The sequence below is a fragment of the Scyliorhinus canicula genome, chromosome 14 (genome assembly GCF_902713615.1).
Source record: "Scyliorhinus canicula chromosome 14, sScyCan1.1, whole genome shotgun sequence".
Classification (NCBI taxonomy): Eukaryota; Metazoa; Chordata; class Chondrichthyes; order Carcharhiniformes; family Scyliorhinidae; genus Scyliorhinus; species Scyliorhinus canicula.
This window is the reverse complement of record NC_052159.1, coordinates 25,980,264-26,005,452: the sequence shown is the minus strand read 5'-3', so window position 1 is coordinate 26,005,452 and position 25,189 is coordinate 25,980,264. Positions and strand designations below refer to the sequence as shown.

Genomic DNA, 25,189 nt, shown 5'->3' with positions numbered 1-25,189 from the left:
GACATGGCTAGTTCTGGAGCAGGTCTTCAGCACTACAGATGGATATTGTCGAGGTTCAGAACCATTGCAATATTCATCGCATCCAATTAAACCAAATCAAAGTCTGGTGAGACAAAATTGCTCGGAAAGAACTCACGGGATAAACAAAAATAGGAAAAGATATATATATATTGGGCGCGATTCTCCGACCCCCACGCCGGGTGGAAGAATCGTGGGAGTGCCGGGCGATTCCCGCCACGCCGCCCTGGCGCCCGCATGCGATTCTCCCACCTCCCCAAAACGGCGTGCCGCGTTTCATGACAGGCCGCTCGGAGAATCGCCGCTCGCCGTTTCTAACAGGCGAGCGGCGATTCTCCGGCCCGGATGGGCCGAGCGGCCTGCCCAATCCGACGGGTTCACGCCGGCGCCAACCACACCTGGACGCTGCCGGCGTGAACAGCGCGCGAACGCTGCGTGTGCGGCCTGTGGTGGGGGGAGGGAGTATCGAGCACCAGGGGGGTGCTCAGTAGGGGTCTGGCCCGCGATCAATGCCCACCGATTGGCGGGCCGGCGTCTCTAAAGGACGCACTCTTTTTACATACAAGGTCCATAGCCTTGTATGCTATGGCATTTTAAGTGCTCATTTAAATGCTTCTTAAATGTTGTGAAGGTTCCGGATTCACACTACCCCATCTCCAAATCTCCTGCCCCTTAACTTAAATCTATGCCCCCTGGTTATTGACCCCTCTATGAAGGGGCAAAAATTTCTTCCCATTTACCCTGTGGGTGGCACGGTGGCACAGTGGGTAGCACTGTTGCTTCACAGCTCCAGGGTCCGAGGTTCGATTCCTGGTTTGGGTCACTGTCGGGTCTGCATGTTCTTCCCGTGTCAACGTGGATTTCCTCCGGGTTCTCCAATTTCCTCCCACAGATCCTGAAAGATGTGCTGTGGGGTAATTTGGACATTCTGAATTCCCCCTCTGTGTACCCGAACAGACGCCGGAATGTGGCGACTGGGGGCTTTTCACAGTAACTTCATTGCAGTGTTAATGTAAGCCGACTTGTGACAATAAAGATTATTATTATCTACGTCCCTCATAATTTTGTGCATCTCAACCTGGTCCCCTCACAGCCTTCTCTGCTCCATGGAGAACAACCCCAGCCTAACCAGTCTCTCTTCATAGCTGAAACACTCCAGCCCAGACAACAGCCGAGTGAATCTCACCCGCACTCTTTCTAGTGAAATCGCATCCTTCCTCTAGTGTGGTGACCAGAATTGCACACGGTACTCTTATGCAGCTGATAAATCAAACACTTGCAATTAACCACCCCATGCATTTTTAAAATTTTGTTCTTAAGCAAGTCTTGGGAGCTGACATTCAATTGTATGTTATTTTAGTGCTTCGGTTGAATAGCTAGGTGTGACCAATTCCTTAAGGCCTTTTTTTCAACACACCTTAACCAGTTTTGTAAAAATAACAACCATTAGAATTTCAGCCTCTACTAGCACCAAATTACTGAGTGTTGAAGACGTTGCATTTTTCTCCAGTTTTCTTCGATAATTAGAATTGCCTTAGCACTGCTGCATGGGTACCAGCTGCCTTTTGGTATGTTGACCAAGCAGTCGTTCTTCATATATTGAGACCAGTTATACTTTGCAAACCACTGCCTGCAATAAATGATGGATTCACTTAAAAATAACAAATTTAGAGTGCCCAATTATTTTTTTTTCCCAATAAAGGGGCAATTTAGTCTGGCCAATCCACTTAACCTGCACACCTTTGGGTTGTGGGGGTGAAACCCACGCAGACACGGGGAGAATGTACAAACTCCTCACAGACAGTGACCCAGGGCCGTGATTGGGACCTGGGTCCTCAGCGGTGCTAACCACTGTGCCACGTGCCGCCCTAATGATGGATTAATTTCTTAATTGGATGCCAATTTGAGATTCCTCAGTACTAAACAACCTTCTGCTTTGTTCACACCCGAAGGAGAAATTATTAATCCAAATCGGTAATCCAGGAATTGAGGGACACCTGTTTATCGACAGGGGTGGAGGCAGTACTGGGAATTATCTGGGGGGTGGGCGGGGAGATGTGAAGGGTAAATATCTTGCACTTGAGCAGTTATTGGTCCTCTGGTAGGTTGTTTGGAAGTTGTTGGGTAGGGGTCAAGGCAATATGGGGTGGGCCTAAACAAAAGAAAGGATTTGAGATTATATTGCGGAATTCATGACATCAGGATATCCCAAAGAGCCAATAAAGCACTCGTTGAGTGATATTCCTGGTGTAATGTAGGAAACCCAGCAACCAATTTGCACACAGCAATATGATAATGACCTAGTTTTGGAAGTTGGATTAACAACAAAATTGCCAGAATTGACTGTTGTTTTATAACTGTGAGACTGACAGCAACATTTGATACATATACAGGCATATAATTATATGGAAATCCAGGGATTTCTCTGTGTTTCATCGCTCCTCTACAGGATGTGCTGTTGATGCTCCTGTGGAAGTAAATCTTTTGAAATCACTTGAGTTGATGTGAACTATGCACTTTTATGCTACTGGTCTCACTATAAAAGCCCTTGGCAACGTTGTACCTTGTTGACTCAGGTATAGCTAGGTTGTTAACATTTCACTATGTTCATAATTATTGCTGAACAACCTCTCTGGACCTGATAAACCCATTTTATATTTGTGGACTATCAAATTTCTCCATTATAATACACATTTCATAAATTTTTTATCTAATGAAATGTATATTTTTAAATTGCTATATGATATTTCAACTTCGTCCTGAATACCATCTCCTAATCTTTCCTTGGCTTTCTATGAAAAAGTGAAGGATAATCAGTGTTTTATTCATTCCTCCTTTGCTGTCTGTGGGAATTCTTAGATATTACTGGCTATTTAACCTGGTTGATGACATCACTGTTGCTTCATGTTGCTTCACTGTGATCCCCCATGGTTGGTGGGAGAATCAAGTCGGTAAAATGTAAATCCAGGCCACAGAAATGGCTAAATTTTTGTGGGTCGTTTTCTTCAAGGTCAGCTGACCACAAAATCTGAGCCAACCTCTTTTTAGAAAAAGACTATCGAGGGATGAAGGCGGGGCCGGGGGGGCGGGCGGGCCCGGGGGGTCGGGCAGGGCCAGGGGACAGGACCGGGGGGGGGCAGGGCCGAGGCGGGGGGGGGCGAGGCGGGGGGGCCGAGGCGGGGGCGGGGCCGAGGCGGGGGGGGCGAGGCGGGGGGGGCGAGGTGGGGGTGGGGGGCGAGGCGGGCAGGGCGGGGCCGAGGCGGGCGGGGCGGGGGCGGACGGAGCGGGAGTGGGGGGGCGGAGGGGGCGGGAGCGGGGGGCGGACGGCCACCGCGCATGCGCTGGTTGGCACCGGCACAACTGCGCATGCGCGGGACCCGAGTCTCTGGCGCCCCCTAGCACATGGCGCCCCGGGCGACTGCCCGAGTTGCCGGTACCTTGGGCCGGCCCTGGCTGCAAGGGCAGATGGATCCCGATTTAAGTTCTCATCTAAGTAAAGGCACCTCTAACAGTGCAGCCCTTCACTGTTCTGAGGTATCAGTTTGGGTTACAAGTCTGTAGTCGGATTGAACCTGCAATCTCTGAGTTAAATTTTCAACGAATGCACCTACGTTTACACAAAAGAACATACCAGCTAGAAGCAAGAGCGAAACTCAGCCTCTTGAGCTTGCTCTGCTATTCAATAAGATTATGGATGATCTGATTGTAACCCGAACTCCGCACTCCCACCCAGCCTGAATTTCCCAGCCTTTGTCGCTAGTGGGATCTCTCGGTCTGGCCAACGGCGGGCCCCTGAACGGAAAATACGAGCCACGCAAAATGCCGAAGACATCGGTGGCACCGGAAGATCCTGTCGGCGGCAATGGCGGACCCCCTCCGCTGCTGGAAAATGCGCCGGGGAAAATCCCGCCCGAAGACTCTGCTTCCACTGCCTTCTGAGGAAGAGAGTTCCAAAGGCACAGCGCCCTCTGAGAAGAAATAAATTCTCCTCATCTCTTGTCTTGAACGGGCGAACCCTTATTTTTAAACAGTGGTAGTTCTGTTCCTGTTTTCCCTTTCACTTTAATACTTCTGGGGGGGGGGGGGGGGGGATCCGTTTTGCAGGTTGAAAAAAAAATAACAGACAATAAGGGGCAGCGGAGGAGACGCTGATGCATTCGAAAGACCAGAATTTTAAATTAACACATTCAAATTTATGTCAAAGGCTAAAGTAAAATCACCACACGTGCAGGGAGCTCCGAGTGTATTTGGTGCAGTTTGAGTATTAGCGCTTCCAAAGCAAGCCTCACATGGCAACAGCGGTTGTCAAGGTAAACACAACAGGACACAGTCCCTCGGCAATGGCAACGCCTCGGATCGACGGCGGGGTAAGGGGAAGATTGCAATTCTATTGTTTTGTTTTACTTGTTACCTCCACTTGCTTTTTCTTTTCTCCAGCAAGAGTGTAATAAAAAAAAACTTTTTTTTCTTAGTCTTTTCTTCTATCGTTGGAATTCGACGGAAACCATCGTTTGCAGACTTTTAAATCTGACCGAGCAACAAAGTATGAACCCAGTCAGAACACTTCTACTGCAATATCTTTTAACTGGACGGATTCCAGATTAATGTTCTTTTGAAAATCACTTCCCCTGTATTAAATTCGCAGCTGTTTTGGTATGTGTTGGGTTCAGGATGGTTGGATGGTTGGATGAATGGTCTGTGATTTGAGCAGTACTTTCAAAAGCCCCCCCCCCCCCCACCCCCAGCACCGTTTGACAACCTACCACAGCACAACCGCCCCTCCCTCCCACCATTTCGAAGGACAAGGGCAGCAGGTGCATGGAAACACTCAGGTTCCCCTCCCAATCTCACACCATCAAGATGTGGACCTCCCACACGTCTTTCCCCCCCCCCCCACCCCCCACTGGGTCAAAATGCTGGAAGCCACTTCCTGCCGCCAGTGTGGGAACATCTTCACCACAGAAGCTGCAAGTTCAAGCAAGGAGGGCGAGGGATGGGCAATAAAAATGCTGACCACGCTTTCCATGCCCGCATCCCGAGAATTAACTTCGAAAGAAACGATGGAACTTAACCCTGAAAAGTATGAAGTGATGCATTGTGGGAGGGCTAGCAAGGCAAGGGAACACACGGTGATCGGTGGGTGGCTACGAAGTATAGAGGACCAGAGGGATCGTGGGGTGCATATATCCTTAGTTCCCTGAAGGCAGCAGGAAGGTAGATAAGGTGGTTAAGAAGGCATATGATACACTTGCCTTTATTAGCCGAGGCACAGAATATAAGAGAAGGTTATGATGGAGCTGTATAAAAAAACTTGTTTGGCCACAGCAAGCGTATTGTGTGCAGTTGTGGTTCCCACACTATAGGAAGGATGTGATTGCACTAGCAAGGGTGGAGAGGAGAATCACCAGGATGTTGCCTGGCCTGGAGTGTTTCAGTTCTGTAAAGAGGCAGGTTAGGCTGCGATTCCATATGTTAGAACAGGGAATGCTGAGGGGGGACTTGATCGAGGTGTACAAAAGTATGAGGGACATAGATCGGGTAGATAGGAATAAATGTTTCACCTTAGTAGAGAGGTCAATAACCAGGGGACATAGATTTAAGGTAGTGGGAAGGTGATTTAGAGGCAACTTGAGGAAAAGCTTTTTCACCCAGAGGATGGTGGGAACCTGGAAGTCACTGCCTGAAAGGATAGTAGAGACAGGAACCCTCAATGTTTAAGCAGCTTTTTGATAAGCTCTTGAAACACCATGGGCGGGATTCTCCAATAATGGGGCTATGTCCCCACGCCAGTGTGAAAAGTGGCGCCAACCACTCCGGTGTCAACGGTCCCCGATAATGGGAATGCACCCCTTCCTAGGGGGCTAGGCTTGCGCCGGAGTGGTCCCCGCAGCTCCAGCTGCTGCTGAACGGCCCGCGCAGTTCGTACATGTGCGGAACGGTGGGCATGATTCCGCGCATGCATGGAACGGCCGACATGAGACTGGCCGGCGTATTTCTGCGCATGCGCGCTACGGCTGACGATTTTCTGCGCATGCACGGGGTTCCCTTCTCCGCGCCGGCCCCTGGGCAATATGGCGAAGCCCTAATAGGGGCCCGGCGCGGAGTAAAGTAGGCCCCCACGGAACCAGCCCTCCGGCCGATTGGTAGGCCCAGATCGCAGGCCAGGCCACTGTGGGCCCCCCCCCCCCGGGGTCGGATGCCCCGCCCTCCCTCCAGGATGGCCCCCGTAGACTCACCTTCCAGGTCCCATTGTGTGGGACCTGAGTAACCCACGCTGGTGGGACTTGGTCAAACTTGTCGGCCACTTGGTCCATCGGGGCCTGGAGAATCGCCGGGGGGGGGGGGGGGGGAGGGCCCGCTGTCAACGGCCCCCAACCGGTGTGGCGGGAATCCCGCGGGCGCCCAAGAATCGGTGCCGGAGAATGGGGAAGCCAGGGCGGGGCGCGATTCTCGTGTCCCCCCGGGGGTTCTCCGACCCGGTGCCAGGTCGGAGAATCCCAGCCCATAGCATCCAAGGCTATGGATTTTGTTTGTTTGTTACAAATACTTCCATAAAAATGCTTCAAAAGAAATGGGATTAGAATAGAAAGGTGCTTGATGGCCAATGCAGACACAATGGGCCTAAGAGTTTCTTTTTGCGCTGTAAATCTCTATGACTCTATCTCTAATTGCCCTTGAGAAGGTGGTGGTCAATTGTCATCTGGAACTGCTGCAGTTCATCTTATGTAGGTACATACACTATGCTGTTAGGAAAGCAGTTCCAGGATTTTGACCCAGCCACCATGAAGGATGATGAGTGGTTTGGAGGGGAACTAAATGGTGCTGGTGGTGTTCCCATGGGAGTGCTGCCTTTGTCTTTACAGATTATTCATCTCATTTATAAGGTGCCTGTATCTGCAGCTGAAGTGATGCAACCTATAAGGCTATGGACCAGGTGCTGGAAAATGGGGATTAAAATGAGCAGCTGGTTTCTTTGTTTCTATTTCTTAGGCTGGAGCAGATGCAATGGGCTGAATGGCCTCTTTCTGAACCATAACCTTTCTTTGGTTTCTATGGTAAAATTACTGGGCTTCACGCTGACCTGCCATGGTCTCCTACCGAACTTCACACTCACCAGAGTTAAAATCAAAGCTTTAGTTTCGAATCTTAGATCTAATGACGCAGAAAGGGTTAACAGACACTCAAATCTGACTATTTACCTACCTTCATGTACTTGGAATATTTATATCTCCCCCAGGTGAACATATACTACTTTAGTGAAATAAGTATTACATCGCAAAGCCTGAGGTCTAAAAATATAAATCTAATTAAGCTTCACTTTGTGATGCAAATGGAAGTCATTTGTTTTGGTTTGAATATTATGATTACCGTACCAGTACTGCTTCTGTGTTGTGGGTCACACACAAAATGAGCTGATTCATAACTCAGAATGTTTCATTATTTGAATGATTATTACATGATACATTTATTGCTTCATTGTCAGTCAGTTAAAATCCTGGGAGTCCCTACTTAACAGCTGGTGGGAGGACCAGGATTGCAGCGCAAGCAGGCATCCTCAACATTGTCCTATCAAAGGCATCTAGCGATAGGCAATAAACGCTGGCTTTGCCAGCAACACTTATATCAGGCGAATGAATAACTGAAAAGGAAAAGAGTGATTTGGAGTTATATTTTATCCTGTACCTCCAATGGGCATTGGGCATGTAACTTGCTGGGGGACTGGTATTTGTAACATAACAAAGTCCTTCTGACCGTGGCGGGAATTATTTCAGTCATGAATTTGAGGAAAAAAGGGGCAGTACGGTGGCCCAGTGGTCAGCACTGCTGCCTCACGGCGCCAAGATCCCAGGTTCGATCCCGGCTCTGGGTTACTGTCCGTGTGGAGTTTGCACATTCTGCCCGTGATGTGCAGGGTAGGTGGATTGGCCACGATAAATTGCCCCTTAATTCGAAAAAATGAATTGCGTACTTTAAAATTATTTAAAAATAAATAAATTTGAGGAAAAGAAAAGAAGTAAGGATTTTTGCAATCAACTTGCTCACCTCTCCTGCAGTAACTGCAAAAATGTTGATGAGTTTTATCGAGTGGAATGTGAGGAATTTACTGAACTAAGAAAATGTCTTTGTGCTTGGCAATATTGTTGGCAATAGAGCACAACATTTTAATCATAGCTACATAAAATGTACCACAAACTTAGAAAGGTTAGAATTTTTATGTAGTTGCCATGCTTATAACTCCTTAATTGAATTTTTTTTTACTGGCAGAAGTGATGTTTGATTTGGAACACAGAGATCAGGCAGCAGAGACTAATTGGCATGATTTTAGTAAGTTCAAGCAGAAGCGATTGAAAATGATGAAAGTCCATGGGAAGAATTCACCTTTTACGCTTGATGTACAGACCCTCCTTCCTTCATTAAAATGGCTTCAACTTCATGGTCTCAAGAGAAACAGGTTGGCCCTGTCTCAGATCTTGTCACAGATTGGATTTAAACATAGAGAAGGTAACATGTATTGAATAGTTCATAGATTGACACGGCGCATTTTTGTACAGCAATTACTTTGTCAGTCCTCTGTCATGTCATGTTAAAGAATGAAGGGCGTAGATGTTCGCCGCCACTGAGTGAAGTTGTGGAATTAGCTTATGGCATGATGTCTGCTGGGAAAATGTTTCTATCCATTTCGACTGTACTGTTTATATTTCACACTTAGAATGAAAGAAAATAGAACACAAACCATTCCTGGGGCTTTAGAGGTTGGGCATTGGGCATGTATCTTGCAGTTCTTCTGGGCCTCCACTATGCTTAACTTCAGCCCAGCATTCCACCGGGGAAGGTGGGGAGAAGGCAAGACTTCCACACGCTCCCCGGCATCAGGGGCATTTGTCTAGAGGAGATCCTCGGGCATTCCATTAGTTCTTCTCAATGAGCTCTTATATGAGCTGAAAGTTAAGCTGAGCAGGACTGGCTGCATCTATGGAGTGAGAAACAGAGTTTTTGTCTCGAGTTCAATATCACTCTTCCCTGGTGCTCAATACCCGACTCCCCTTGAGTGCCCTCCTGCTGACAACATGTGCTCAGTGTGGCCTCATTATAACAAGCACCCTCTTCCGCCAGGAGGACAAATAGAAAGCTCCAACAACAAGAAGTTCGACATGATCCAGGACAAAACAGCCTATTTGATTGGCACCCTATCCACCATCTTTAACGTTGAGTGTTGTTGGAGCTGCACTCAGGCGGGTGAAGAGTATTCCGTCACTGACTTGTCGATGGTGGACAGGCTTTGAGGAGTCAGGAGATGAGTTGCTCACAGCAGGATTCCCAGCCTCTGACCTGCTTTTGTAACCATAGTACTTTAGATGGCTAGTCCAGTTTAGTTTCTGGGCAACAGTAATCCAAAGATGAAGATATCTAAAAAATGTCATCACAATCCTTCAGCTGTTCCATGATGATATGACTGCAATTATTTTGAGTGGGAGATCTGGAACAGACGTCTTTAAAATGTGGATCAGAGTAAGCAACACTGCGTGATAGACTCCCCGTTTACAAACTACCCGGCAGTACTATTTCCTTCTTGAGTCAGCATTAAATACTGTCTAGATGGAAAACACAGTCCCTTCCATGTCAAAACTAAACTTGCCACCATAAATATACTCGGTCTACATTTTGCAGAGGACTATAGAGTTATAGCCCACTCTACTCAGATTTGTGATGCACTACTGAGCTCTTAAATCCTGCCCACAAGAAACTCGGCCTGCCTTCAATGTTGCCAATATATAGATGATATAAACTTACACCTCATCAGCTGAATATTCTGTCTCCCATCTATGCTGAAAGAGAGAGGTTTTGCACATTTCAAGGCAGCCACGCCGCTCAAAGGCCACCATTGATGAGGAGATTGAACACAGGATAAGCTGCACCAGCTCAGCCTTCTACAAACTATGGCACCATAGTTTGACAGCAAAGACCTCCGAAAGTCAATAAAAGTCTAACTGCACTAAACCGTTGTTGTCACCACCCTGCTGTACTGCAGTGATACCTGGACTATGTACCAGCGACAGTATAGAGCGCTCAATTCACCACTGACTGCAACTACCAGGCCAATATGGTCAAATATCAGCACACTCTATACTTATGGATTGGTACTAAGCAAACAAGCATATCAAAGAAAAGACACCAAAAAAACACGGGGAATACAATTTAGGTGAAGTAGTTGGACATGAAAATCATTTCTATGTATGAATCAAATCTTCAATTTTAACTTTTCATTTATGAGCTATCAAATCTTGTAGAAATACAAATAGTATCCTATTGTCCCATGGTGTAACCTTTGTTTAAAAATTCATAACAATTAACAGTAATTGCTCTAAATTCTGACTTATTGTGATGCGTATGAGTGTTTGGTCAATGTGGTAACTTTGAAATGTTTCAGTTTTGTTTTGGCTTGACAAAATATGGTTATGCATCAAGAAAAGATTACCATGTTACTCTGAAAATGTCCATCTTGTCATTTACTGCACTTTTATGGAGAAGTATTGACCTTTTGGTCTGGCAAGGGCTCAGTTGATTTTCTGTGTTAAACTTTATTACATTTGTTATGGGCCAGGGTTTAGAGAACTCCAAAGTGTATCATGGAGTTCACCTGACCCACAACTTTTTTTAAATATAAATTTAGATTACCCAATTATTTTTTCCAATTAAGGGGCAATTTAGTTTGGCCAATCCACCTACTCTGCACATTTTTGGGTTGTGGGGGCGAAACCCACACAGACACGGGAGAATGTGTAAACTCCACACGGACAGTGACCCAGAGCCGGGATCGAACCTGGGACCTCAGCGCCGTGAGGCAGCTGTGCTAACCACTAGGCCACCGTGCTGCGTGACCCACAACTTTTAATAGATTGTGAAATGGGGAGCACACGGCCCACTCTACAGGTGTGTTACAGCAGAAATGGAAACTTTTTTTTTTAAAGCAAAACAATGTTTATTCTATGAACTCTAGTTAACCTTTTAAAAACATACAGTGAACATCTTAGCAACCATTAATTCAAATACAACCCCCAAAGAATGCAACACTAAGTAATCCTTAAGCTGTCCTTTTAACATCCATAAGACTTAAAAAGAACTTTTAACAGAAGCACATCAGGTTAAAGTCACGACCGAGAGCAGTTATTAGTTTTAAATCACCAAAGGATCGAATTACAGTTTTTAGATTACACAGAGAGACTCAGACACCTTCTGGCTGTGACTGCAGCTATCCAGCTCTAAAACGAAACTAAAACACATCCTGCAGCAAACAGCCTATAACGAAAGTAAAAAGCTGACAGACAGCCCAGCTCCACCCAGTCTCTGACATCAATGCAGTAATAAACACCCATTTCTTAAAGGTACTCTCACTACAGATATTTATATACACACCCATTTATAAACACCCATTTCTTAAAAGTACTCTCACTTGACACTCCCCCCCCCCCCCAAGAAAAAAATGTAACCATCAACTTGAAGATGGTTTCATTTTTCACCTTTTCACTATCCTTTAAGAAATGCACACAGTAAATATACTTTTTGCTTAAAAAAAGCAACACACGCAAACAGGTATAAAAATATAGTCCATTTTTTGTTTATTCTCCAACTGGAAACTTCTCGATTGACAGTCTGTTTGAACAAGAAGGTCTCTGCATGATCCACCCATTTCTCTACTCCTCGGCATTTCTCTTTAAAGTCAGATCCTTTAGTTCAATCTGATCACAGAGTCCCTTGTAATTCTCCAACACAGGAGCATTGGTTATCACAGCTTTCATGCAGTCAAATGCCTGTTGAAAGTCCGCAGTCCACTGAAATTTTTGACGTTTCTTGAGCAAGTCTATCAGTGGAGCAACCACGCGCCAAAAACTTTTCACAAATGTCCGATCAAATCCACTCATGCCAAGAAATCGCATTATTTCCCTTTGGCTTGAGGGTATCGGAAACTCCTCAATAACTGTTGGTTTCACATCCAGTGTGACCTTTCGACTTTGTCCGATTGTATGGCCAAGGAGGAAGTGACTTGGGCTTTTCAAAATTCACTTTTGGCTAGGTTTATCACCAAATCCGCCTCTTGAAGTCAATCAAATAACTCCATCAGATGTTTTAAATGTTCTTTCCATGTCTGGCTGAAAATTACCAGATTGTCGATGTATACTGCACAATTGGGTAATCCTGAAACTACTTTGTTAGTTAACCGTTGAAATGTGGCTGGGGCGTTTTTCATGCAAAATGGCATAACTTCGAATTGGTATATACCATCTGGAGTATATACCTTTCGAATAAAGTTATCTGCCAGTAACCTTTAAGTAAATCCGGTTTGGAAATAAAAGCTGATTGTCCCACTTTCGCAATGCAATCCTCCAAACGTGGGATAGGATAAGAGTCCTATTAACCTTTCTATAGTCCACACACAACCGTTGGGTACCGTCCGGTATTGGTACCATCACTATGAGTGAGTTCCATTGGCTGAAACCCACTTCCATTATGCCATTTTTAAGCATACTCTCAATCTCTTTGTTAACCTGTGCCAATTTTAAAGGGTTAAGTCGATATGAATGTTGTTTGATTGGAACAGCATTTCCCACATCTACATCATGTGTAGCCATTTTAGTATCCAATTTATCTCCACAAACTTGTCCATGTGATATCAATAACTCTTTCAGGTCAGTTCGTTTTTCCTCTGGAAGGTAACGCAACAATTTATCCCAATTTTTAATAACATCCTCGTTTTCCAATTTAATTTAAGGTATGTCAAATTCACAGTCATCTGGATTTGGTTTGACGCTTTGAGTTAGAATCATTGAAACCTCCTCCTTTTTCTCTCCTTCCCCTTCAAAGTACCTTTTAAGCATATTCACATGACACACTCGGTGAGTCTTCCTTCTATCTGGTGTTTTAACCACATAATTCACATAATGGCAGGGGGATGGGAACCAGATAAGGAAGTTAGAGGTCAGTAAATAAGCAGCAAGTAAAGCCAGTAAGGTACTGGATAATAAACTCAATGTGACTAAGGGGAAGAGTAGACAGGGAAGAGATGATGATCGCAAAGGGACAGGTGGTCTGAGGTGCATTTGTTTTAATGCGAGAAGTGTAGCAGGTAAGACAGATTAATTTAGGGCTTGGATTAGTACCTGGGAATATGATGTTATTGGTATTACTGAGACTTGGTTGAGGGATGGGCAAGACTGGCAGCTAAATATCCCAGGGTACAGATGCTTCAGGAGGGATAGAGAGGGAGGTAAAAGGGGTGGAGGAGTTGCATTACTGGTCAGAGATGATATCACAGCTGTGATTAAGGAGGGCACGATGGAGGATTCGAGCACTGAGGCAATATGGATAGAGCTAAGAAATAGGAAAGGTGCAGTAACATTGTTGGGACTTTACTATAGGCCTCCCAAAAGCGAGCGTGAAGTAGAGGTACAAATATGTAGACAGATTATAGAACAATGTAGGAGCAATAGGGTGGTTATGATGGGAGATTTTAACTTCCCCAACATTGAATGGGACTCATGTTGTGTTGGAGGCGTAGATGGAGCAGAATTTGTAAGGAGCATCCAGGAGAGTTTTTTAGAGCAGTATGTAAATAGTCCAACTCGGGAAGGGGCCATACTGGACCTGGTATTGGGGAATGATCCCGGCCAGGTGGTTGACGTTTCAGTCAGCGATTACTTTGGGAACAGCGATCACAATTCCATGAGTTTTAGAATACTCATGGACAAAGACGAGAGTGGTCCTAAAGGAAGAGTGCTAAATTGGGGAAAGGCCAACTATAACAAAATTCGGCAGGAGCTCGGGAATGTGGATTGGGATCAGCTGTTTAAGGGTAAATCCACATTTGAAATGTGGAAGTCTTTTAAGGAAAGGTTGATTAGAGTGCAGGACAGACATGTTCCTGTGAAAATGAGAGATAGAAATGGCAAGATTAGGGAACCATGGATGATGGATGGAATTGTGAGACTAGCTAAGATGAAAAAGGAAGCATACGTAAGATCGAGGCGACTCAAAACTGATGAAGTTTGGAGGAATATCGGGAAAGTAGGACAAATCTCAAACGCGCAATAAAGAGGGCTAAAAGGGGTCATGAAATATCTTTGGCTAACAGGGTTAAGGAAAATCCCAAAGCCTTTTATTCATATATAAGGAGCAAGAGGGTAACTAGAGAAAGGATTGGCCCACTCAAAGACAAAAGAGGGAATTTATGCGTGGAGTCAGAGGAAATGAGTGAGCTTCTTAATGAGTACTTTGCATCGGTATTCACCAAAGAGAGGGACATGATGGGTGTTGAGGCTAGGGATGGATGTTTAAATACTCTAGGTCATGTCAGCATAATGAAGGGGGAGGTTTTGGGTATTCTAAAAGGCATTAAGGTGGACATGTCCCCAGGACCGGATGGGATCTATCCCAGGTTACTGAGGGAGGCGAGGGTCGAAATAGCTGGGGCCTTAACAGATATCTTTGCAGCATCCTTAAGCACGGGTGAGGTCCCGGAGGACTGGAGAATTGCTAATGTTGTTCCTTTGTTTAAGAAGGGTAGTAGGGATAATCCAGGGAATTATAGACCCATGAGCTTGACGTCAGTGGTAGGCAAACTGTTGGAGAAGATACTGAGGGATAGGATCTATTCACATTTGGAAGAAAATAGACTTATCGGTGATAGGCAGCATGGTTTTGTGCAGGGAAGGTCATGTCTTACAAACCTAATAGAATTCTTTGAGGAAGTGACAAAGTTAATTGATGAGGGAAGGGCTGTAGATGTCATATACATGGACTTCAGTAAAGCATTTGATAAAGTTTCCCATGGCAGGTTGATGGAAAAAGTGAAGTCGTATGGGGTTCAGGGTGTACTAGCTAGATGGATAAAGAACTGGCTGGGCAACAGGAGACAGAGAGTAGTGGTGGAAGGGAGTGTCTCAAAATGGAGAAAGGTGACTAGCGGTGTTCCACAGGGATCCGTGTTCGGACCACTGTTGTTTGTAATATACATTAATGATCTGGACGAAGGTATAAGTGGTCTGATGAACAAGTTTGCAGATGATACTGAGATTGGTGGAGTTGCAGATAGCGAGGTGGACCGTCAGAGAATACAGCAAAATATAGATAGATTGGAGAGTTGGGCAGAGAAATGGCAGATGGAGTTCAATCCAGGCAAATGTGAGGTGATGCATTTTGGAAGATCTAACTCAAGAGCAGACTATATGGTCAATGGAAGAGTCCTGGGGAAAATTGATGTGCAGAGAGATCTGGGAGTTCAGGTCCATTGTACCCTGAAGGTGGCAACGCAGGTCGATAGAGTGGTCAAGAAGGCATATAGCATGCTTGCCTTCATCGGACTGGGTATTGAGTACAAGAGTCGGCAGGTCATGTTACAGTTGTATAGGACTTTGGTTAGGCCACATTTGGAATACTGCGTGCAGTTCTGGTCACCACATTACCAGAAGGATGTGGATGCTTTAGAGAGGGTGCAGAGGAGGTTCACCAGGATGTTGCCTGGTATGGAGGATGCTAGCTATGAAGAAAGGTTGAGTAGATTAGGATTGTTTTCATTGGAAAGACAGAGGTTGAGGGGAGACCTGATTGAGGTCTACAAAATTATTAGAGGTATGGACAGGGTGGATAGCAACAAGCTTTTTCCAAGAGTGGGGGTGTCAATTACAAGGGGTCACGATTTCAAGGTGAGAGGGGAAAAGTTTAAGGGAGATGTGCATGGAAAGTTTAAAAAATAAATAAAAATTTAGCGTACCCAATTATTATTTTTTTTCTAATTAAGGGGCAATTTAGCGTGGCCAATCCACCTAACCTGCACATCTTTGAGTTGTGGGGGTGAAACCCACGCAGGCACGGGGAGAACGTGCAAACTCCACACGGACAGTGACCCAGGGCCGGGATTCGAACCCGGGTCCTCAGCGCCGTAGGCAGCAATGCTAACCACTGTGCCACCGTGCTGCCCCAAAAGGTTTTTACGCAGAGGGTGGCGGGTGCCTGGAATGATTTGCCAGCGGAGGTGGTAGAGGCGGGTACGATAGCATCATTTAAGATGCATCTGGACAGATATATGAACGGGTGGGGAACAGAGAAGTAGACCTTGGAAAATAGGCAACAGGTTTAGATAAAGGATCTGGATCGGCGCAGGCTGGGAGGGCCGATGGGCCTGTTCCTGTGCTGTAATCTTCTTTGTTCTTTGTTCTTTGTTCTAATTTTGTTTCAATTTGATAAGGTCCACAAAACCTTGCTTTTAAAAGCTCACCTACCACTGGTGGCAACACTAAAACTTTATCTCACTGGCAAAACTACGAACTTTGTATTTCTTGTCCGCTACCCGTTTCGTCACATTTTGTGCAACTTAAAAAAATATATATTTAGTGTACCCAATCATTTTTCCAATTAAGGGGCAATTTAGAGTGGCCAATCCACCTAGCTTGCATGTTTTTGGGTTGTGGGGGCGAAACCCACGCAAACACGGGGAGAATGTGCAAACATGGGCCTCACGGTAGCATGGTGGTTAGCATCAATGCTTCACAGCTCCAGGGTCCCAGGTTCGATTCCCGGCTGGGTCACTGTCTGTGTGGAGTCTGCACGTCCTCCCCGTGTGTGCGTGGGTTTCCTCCGGGTGCTCCAGTTTCCTCCCACAGTCCAAAGATGTGCGGGTTAGGTGGATTGGCCATGCTAAATTGCCCGTAGTGTAAGGTTAATGGGGGGATTGTTGGGTTACGGGTTACGTGGGTTTAAGTGGGGTGATCATTGCTCGGCACAACATCGAGGGCCGAAGGGCCTGTTCTGTGCTGTACTGTTCTATGTTCTATGTCTACCACACGGACAGTGACCCAGAGCCGGGATCGAACCTGGACCTCAGCACCGTGAGGCCGCAGTGCTAACCCACTGCACCACCATGCTGCCCTTTGTGCAACTTTTAAATGTTGTCTCGCCAATTCACCTGCTCTATTTAATTGTTCCCTACAATTTGACACATAATCCAATAATGTAATTTCTGGTTTCTCACTCACCAATTTTTCTTCAAACAATTTAAGTGGTCCTCTTACCTCATGACCAAAAATTAGTTCAAAAGGACTGAATTTGGATGACTCATTAGGTGCATCCCTAATTGCAAATAGTATGAATGGAATTCCTTCATCCCAATCCTCTGGATAATCTTGACAATAAGCCCTCAAATTGTCTTTAAAGTCTGATGCCACCTTTCTAACGCTCCTTGCGATTCTGGATGGTGCACAGTTGATTTAAATTGTTTTATTCCTAAGCGATTCATAACTTCTTGGAATAACCTTGAGGTAAAATTTGATCCATGATCCGATTGTATTTCTGTGGGTAGTCCACATCTAGTAAAGAATTTAAGTAACTGTTCCACAATCTTTTTAGCTGTAACATTACGTACTGGAATGGCCTCTGGAAACCTACTAGACACATCAATTATCGTCAAAAGATATTGATTCCCATTTTTTGTTTTAGGAAGAGGTCCTATGCAATCGATTAGGGCCCTTGTAAAAGGTTCCTCAAATGCTGGAATGGGTATTAAGGGTGCTGGTTTTATCACTGCTTGAGGTTTCCCTATCATTTGACATGTGTGAAATGATTGACAAAATTTAACTACATCTTTACGTAGTCCAGGCCAATAAAAATGTTTCTGGATTTTATCTTGAGTTTTCCTTATTCCCAAATGACCTCCCACTGGTACCTCATGTACAACTCGCAACACCTCCTTTCTATACCCTACCGGCAATACTACGTGATGAACTTCTGCCCACTTTTCATCCACCTGCATATGTAAAGGTCTCCATTTTCTCACCAAGACATTACTTTTACTGTAATAACACTCTGGTATACATTCAGATTCCTCTTCCATATATGCTTTCTGAAACATCCATTTTATTTCTACATCGTTCTGTTGTAACTCCGCCAATTTTCCTGAACTAAAAATATCCGCCTCATCCTCCATCTCTTCTTGTTCTTTTTCAACCATCTGATCAAAAAATGTTTCTGATAATTGCACTTCAACTTCATCTTCATTCTTTGATTTCTTCTCTTGTCTTAACCTGTGACTTTGCGACCTTGTTATAACACAATCCGGAAAAATCCCTGGATATTCGTCCTTCAACACTTCAGTTATCTGATTTTCCACTGGCTTATCAACCACAGTAGGCATCACTCCCACCTGCGATCCAGCTATATCATTACCCAAGATAAACTGTATTCCTGGAGAAGATAGTTTCTCTATTATTCCTACTACCACTTCACCACTCTTCACTGGACTTTCCAACCTTACCCTATATAATGGAACACTACTCCTCTCACCCTGAATTCCACATATTACCACCTTTTCTGGCAACATTCTTCCCAAAGTACATAACTCCTCATCTCTTACCATTAAAGATTGACTAGCTCCTGTATCTCTTAAAATTGTGACTTCTTTAGTGGGGGGGGGGTTGTTGGGTTACGGGTATAGGGTGGATATGTAGGTTTGAGTAGGGTGATCATTGCTCGGCACAACATCGAGGGCCGAAGGGCCTGTTCTGTGCTGTACTGTTCTATGTTCTATGTTTACCTGCTCCTCCTGATACACATGAGTAAACTTTACCCACACAAGTAAATTCTTTAAAGAGATCTGGCACCTTCTCATCAATCACCTCTTGATCAGCCTGTACAATCTTTTGCACCTCCTTCACTTCACTTGGGCTTTCCTTTACCACTTTAACAAACCCCACTGTTATCCTGTTTTACAACATCAGCCTTCCCAGTGCTTTTCTTCAACCACCATCACTGTGACATTACATGGCCTAATTTATTCCAGTGAAAACATTTGAAACTTTTCATTTCTTTTCCACCCTCCTGGATTTCTCTTTTAATCTGAGGTACATTCTCCTTATTTTCTCCCCTCAGATCACCTTTACCTTTGCCACTTGAATATTTCTCATGTCCCCAGTTTCTATCCCTCACAGGCTGAAACTGATGTCAGAACCCAAACTTTGATTTATGAACTAATTCATAATCATCTGCTGCCAATCTTGCAGTTTTAACCCTCTGCTCTTCCACATGAGTTCTCACTACATCAGGAATTGAAATTTTGAACTCCTCCAAAAGTAGAATTTCTCTGAGAGCTTCATATGTTTGGTCTATTTTCAAAGCCCTTACCCACCTATCAAAATTACTCTGTTTGATCATTTCAAATTCCATGTATGTTTGACCAAATTCTTTCCTTAAATTTCTAAACCTTTGTCTGTAGGCTCAGGCACTAGTTAATATGCACCTAAGATGGATCTTTCACCTTCTCATACGACTCAGATACCTCCTCTGATAGTGATGCAAACACTTCACTAGTCCGACCTATCAGCTTTGTTTGTATCAGTAATACCCACATGTCCTGTGGCCATTTCATTTGCTTAGCTACCTTCTCAAATGAAATGAAAAAGGCTTCTACCTCCTTCTCATTAAACCTTAGCAATGCTTGGAGACATATTTAAATAGATCCCCACCAAGCCTTCGACTATGACGCTCTTTCTCACTATCCTCACCATTATCATCCAACTGTACGTTTCCCTTTACGCCCGCCAATTTTAACTGACTGCCATGTTTCATGGACATTTTCTGAAGTTCAAACTGTCTCTCTTTATCTTTTTCCCTGATCTATATCTTCCTTTCTCTTTCTTTACCCTCTCTCTCTCGTATTCAAGCTGCTTTAATTATTTCTCATGTTCCATTTGTTCAATTTGTAACTGAATTTGTGCCATTTCCAATGAGTCAAACTGTATCTGAGGCAACGTTAATTGCTTAACCACCACATAATGACCTCAACTTTCCCCATTTTTTCAGGTAATGGTAACTGCAATGTTTTTGCCAAATCTAACAGTCTGCTTTTAGTCTCTGTCCATAAGGTACTGCGTGTGACCGTCTCCACACCCAAAAACTTCAGAGCCTCTGAAAGAGCCATTGTCCACAACACACTCCCTACTTAACTAGAATACCACACCGTAAAAAACCCACACTATGCTCACCCCTCACTGTCTTTATGTTCACTAAGCCAATCCAATAGATAGACTTGTATCCCGGATGAGCCCCCAATTTGTTATGGGCCAGGGTTTAGAAAACCACAAAGTGTATCATGGAGTTCACCTTACCCATAACTTTTACTAGATTGTGGTATGGGGAGCACACGGACCACTCTACAGGTGTGGTACAGCAGAAATGTAAAAGTTTTTAAAAAAGTTGTTTATTCTATGAACTTGAGAGACTCATACACCTTCTGGCTGTGACTGCAGCTATCCAGCTCTGAAAGCGAAACTAAAACACATCCTGCAGCAAACAGCCTAAAATGAAAGTAAAAAGCCGACAGACAGCCCAGCTCCACCCACTCTCTGACATCACTGCAGTAATAAACACCCATTTCTTAAAGATACTCTCACTACAGATATTTATATACACACCCATTTATAAACACCCATTTGTTAAAGGTACTCTCACATGACACTATGCTGGGAAGCCATGTCGCCCATTTTCAAACAGACATACAAAATGATTTTGTCCTGCTAGTCACACTTATTTTGTCTTATAGAATTTGACTGTCGACTGCGGAAGCCTGTGTCATCATGTTATGGAGAAGGCTTGTTCCATCAATACATACGGAAGGATGGTAGGATTTACAATGTAAGTATGTGACTAGCTGAATCAAAATGCAGGACAATGAGCAATATTTGTTTGCAAATGTCTGTTTTTGCTTTTCTCCTTTATATCCACAGACTATTATCTGTCATAAATAAAAACAATGTGCTAGAAATACCAAATAGCTCAGCCAGCATCTGTGGAGAGAGTAATGGAGCCAAGGACTGTGAATTTTGGGCTCCCATTGAGACGGGTCCAGCCACAGGAAATTTGATGGCCCAGTCAAAAGTCCATTGGCTTCTGCCGAGACTGAACGATCCTGGGGGTGGGTGGGGCCGGCTATCCCACCCAATATCTCAGGTTGAACTGGAAGATGTTAGAGAGGTGACAGCTTTTAAGACAATTGTCAATCCTGTCAGGGAGGTGTATTCTGTTATGTCTCAAACTTCTTCTGGTTCTGTCAGAGATGATTGACCTGAAACATTAATTCTAGGCTGTATTTTCAGAGCTGTCTAGGGAAGGGTTGGGATCCGGAGAATGGTGAGGAAGTGCTGGTGAGAGGTGGAGCTGGTGGAGGGAGGGGACATGCTGGTGGCATGGTGATATGTGAGTCTTCCTACCATCATTTCATCTTACCAGCTGCTGGGATGGTGGCAGATGGACCACCTGTCCAGAAGTCAATTGAATCATTGAAGTGGCCAATTAAAAGGTCCTTTCCAGCATCTCTATCATTTTACTGGTAGCGGGTAGTTACTTTGCCAGGTGGGGAAACTGTCAGGTAAACTGGGGCAACCTCCCAGTGGACTCAGGGTGGGAGGCCCTTATACTTAGGCACTCTGTGGTCCACATAGCAGTAATTGCCCTGTTGCAATATCCCACCTGTCCTTATTAATGTTGTCCCCCTCTACCCCATGCCCCTGCCTCTCACCCTCCAACTTCACCAGGGCCTACGTGACTCACCCCAGCGCCCCCAACCTCACTTACCTGGTTGCAAACGTGCTGTCCTTCCATGAGGTTCTCTTCTATGAGCTGCAATTCCAGCAATGGCCACTGCTTCTGGGGCGCTGTTGAGCTGCTAAGCCCCTGATCGGCCAGCAGCTCCTGGGGGCGGACATTCTGAGTAGGGATGACTGTCTGGGTGATAGCCAATTAATTGGCTGCTACCCATAAAATGTGACCCTGAGTCCCGAGATCACTGAAGCAGAGTTGCCCCCAAACCTCAAACAGTCTTTGGGCCTGCCTTTGGGACCCCTGCCATGCCAACAAATTTCTAGCTTTTAATTTTCTCCCTCTAAATATGCTTCCAGACCTGCTGAGTATTTCCAGTATTTTCTTTTTCCGTTTCAGATCTCCAACATCCACACATTTTTCTTTTGTGCTATTACTTATCCTGCTCCAGTTGAAGGATAGAGCAATCTACATTATAAACCTCCCCACAGCTCCCAGAATTGATTTTCCCTCCGTGTCTGACATGGTTTTAGTTGAAGTGAAGTAGTTTTGCTTTCTTTTCCAGGTGGGAATGATTCCTTCCATCTGGCACCATTTTGGTGCGCCTGCCAAAATGTTACTTGAACAGTCAAAGCTCGTGCCGAGAGCTTGGCCTGTGGCACAGTTTGCATGGAAGTGCAAAATCTGGCCAAACAAAAATAATGTTGCCGGTGTCTTAAGAGTGGCGAAGTGGAGGCCTTTTTAAAAATGGACAGTTAGAACATTTTGCTGCATCAGATACACCAAAGGAGAGTGGAATTGTTTTGATATTTAGGTTCCAGTTGACGGAGGCTATTGATCAAATCAATGCAGCCACCCAGTTCCCTGTGTCTGTCTGAAAGTTACGTCAGGAGCAAAGTGGAGCTGAATGTGACACTATCGTTTGCATCTTTTATTGTGGTGTCCACCAGTCATGGTGCAGATTTGAGTTGTAAAGTATTGTGTTCTTTTTGGGTGCAAAACCAAGGTGCATATACCAAAACTGCACAGCACACTTCTCTTAGCAATGTTAAAACGTTGTGGAGTTTGCATGTTCTCCCTGTACCTGCGTGGGTTTCCTCCAGGTGCTCTGGTTTCCCCCCCCACAGGCCAAAGATATGCGGGTTAGGTGGATTGGTATGCTAAATTGCCCTTAGTGTTGGTTAATTTACGGGGTTGCGGGGATGAGGTGGGGGAGTGGGCCTCGGTGGAGTTCTCTCTCACAGTCGGCACAGACTCATAGAAACATACATAGAAAGTAGAAGCAAGAGGAGGCCATTCAACCTTTTGAGCCTGTTCCAACATTCATTATGATCATGGCTGATCATCAAGTTCAATACCCTGACCCTGCCTTCCCCCCATATCCCTTGATCCCTTTAGCCCCAATAACTATATCTAATTCCCTCTTAAAATTATACAACGTTTTGACCTCAACTTCTTTTTGCGGTAGTGAAATTCACAGATTTACCACTCTCTGGCTGAAGAAATCTCTCGTCCCCTCAGTCATAAAAGTTTTACCCCTTATCCTCAAGTTATGACCCCTAGTTCTGGACTTTCCAACCATCAGGAACATTCTTTCTGAATCTACCCTGTCTAGTCCTGTTAGAAAATTTTAAGTTTCTATGAGATCCCCTCTCACTCTTCAAAATCCAAGGAATATAATCTTAACCACTGTAGTCTTTCCTCAAATGACAGTCCCGCCATCCCAGGAATCAGCCTGGTAAACTTTTGCTGCACTTCCTCCATAGCTGAACATCCTTCCTCAGAAAAGGACAGCAAAACTGCACACAATACTCCAGGTGTGGCCTCATCAATGCCCTATATAATTGCAGTAAAACATCTCTATTCCTATACTCAAATCCTCTCGCTATGAAGGCTAACATACCATTTGCCGCCTTTACTGCCTGCTGTACCTGTGCGCTTATTTTCAGCGACTAATGCATGAGGATACCAAGGTCTCGCTGAATATCCACCTCTCTCAATTTACACCCATTCAAATAATAATCTGCCTTCCTATTTTTGCTACCAACTTGGATAATCTCATATTTACCCACATTATCATGCATCTGCCATGCATATGCCCTCTCACTCAGCCTGTCCAAATCCCGCTGAAGAATCTCACCCTCCTCACAGCTCGCCCTCCCACCCAACTTTGTATCATGTGCAAATTTGGAAATACTACATTTAGTTCTCTCGTCCAAATCATTGATACATAACATGAACAGTTGGGGTCCTAGCACAGATCCCTGCGGTACCCCACTAGTCACTGCCTGCCAATTAGAAAAAGATCCATTTATTCCGACTTTTGCTTCCTGTTTGCTAACCAGCTTTCTATCCATCTCAAGACTCTACCCGTAATCCCATGCGCTTTAAAGTTACATAGTAATCTGCCAAGTGAGACCTTGTCAAAAACCTTCTGAAAGTCTAAATAAACCACATCCATCGGTTCTTCCTGGTCAACTCTACTTGTTACATCTTCAGAGAATTCCAGTAGGTATGTAAAGCATGATGTTCCTTTCGTAAATCCAAGCTGACTTTGTCTGATTACACCACTGCTTTCCAAATGCTAAGCTAAGAAATCTTTGATAATGGACTCTAGCAACTTCCCTACTACCGACGTGAGGCTCACTGGTCTATAGTAAATTCAGAACAGAAATGCGGAGACATTTCTTCAGCCAGAGAGTGGTGGGCCTGTGGAATTCATTGCCGCGGAGTGCAGTGGAGGCCGGGACGCTAAATGGCTTCAAGGCAGAGATAGATAAATTCTTGATGTCGCGAGGAATTAAGGGCTACGGGGAGAATGCTGGTAGGTGGAGTTGAAATGCCCATCAGCCATGATTGAATGGCGGAGTGGACTCGATGGGCCGAATGGCCTTACTTCCACTCCTATGTCTTATGGTCTTATGGCCTTATGGTTTTCTCTCTACCTCCCTTTTTGAATAGCGGGGTTATATTAGCTACCGTCCAATCTATAGGAACCATTCCAGACTCCAAAGAATTTTGGAAAATGACTACCAATGGATCTACTATATCTAGGGCCGCTTCCTTAAGTATGAAGATTGTCAGGCCCTGGAGATATACCTGCCTTCAATTCCGTTAATTTCCCCCAAACCATTTCTTTACTAATACTAATTTCCTTCAACTCCTCACTAAAACGTGTGCTTCTCATGTCTTCCTTTGTGAAGACAGAAGCAAAGTACAAATTTAGCTCCTCAGCCATTTCTTTGTTCCCTGTTATGAATTCCTCCGTTTCTGACATTAGTTTTTATCAGTCTTTTTCTCTTTACATACCTGTTGAAACTTTTACAGTCAGTTTTTATGTTCCCCACTAGTATCTTTCAAATTGTACTTTCCCCTTCTTAATCAATCCCTTGCTCCGCCTTTGCTGAAAATTAAACTGTTCCCAATCCCAGTCTGTTGCTTTTTGTTGCTAATTTGTATGCCTCTTCTTTAATCTAATACTATCTCTAATTTCCCTTGTAAGCCATAGTTTGGCCACAGTTCCCTTTCTACTCGATGGGCAGAATGGCCTCCTTCTGAACGGTTGGGATTCTATGATTCTCTGTGGCTTTTT

The 25,189-nt window shown here is 44.7% G+C and overlaps 1 protein-coding gene across 1 annotated transcript in view; it reads left to right on the top strand.

Annotated features, from left to right (window-relative positions):
• Positions 1–4,349: 4,349 nt before the first annotated feature.
• The window catches only part of LOC119977805 (von Willebrand factor A domain-containing protein 3B-like), a 240,759-nt gene continuing 219,919 nt past the window's right edge, over positions 4,350–25,189 (top strand). The window contains 3 exon segments of the mRNA XM_038819030.1: positions 4,350–4,385; positions 8,284–8,520; positions 20,603–20,694. Of these exon segments, the coding sequence (XP_038674958.1) occupies positions 8,289–8,520; positions 20,603–20,694 (324 nt within the window). The 5' untranslated portion in view covers positions 4,350–4,385; positions 8,284–8,288.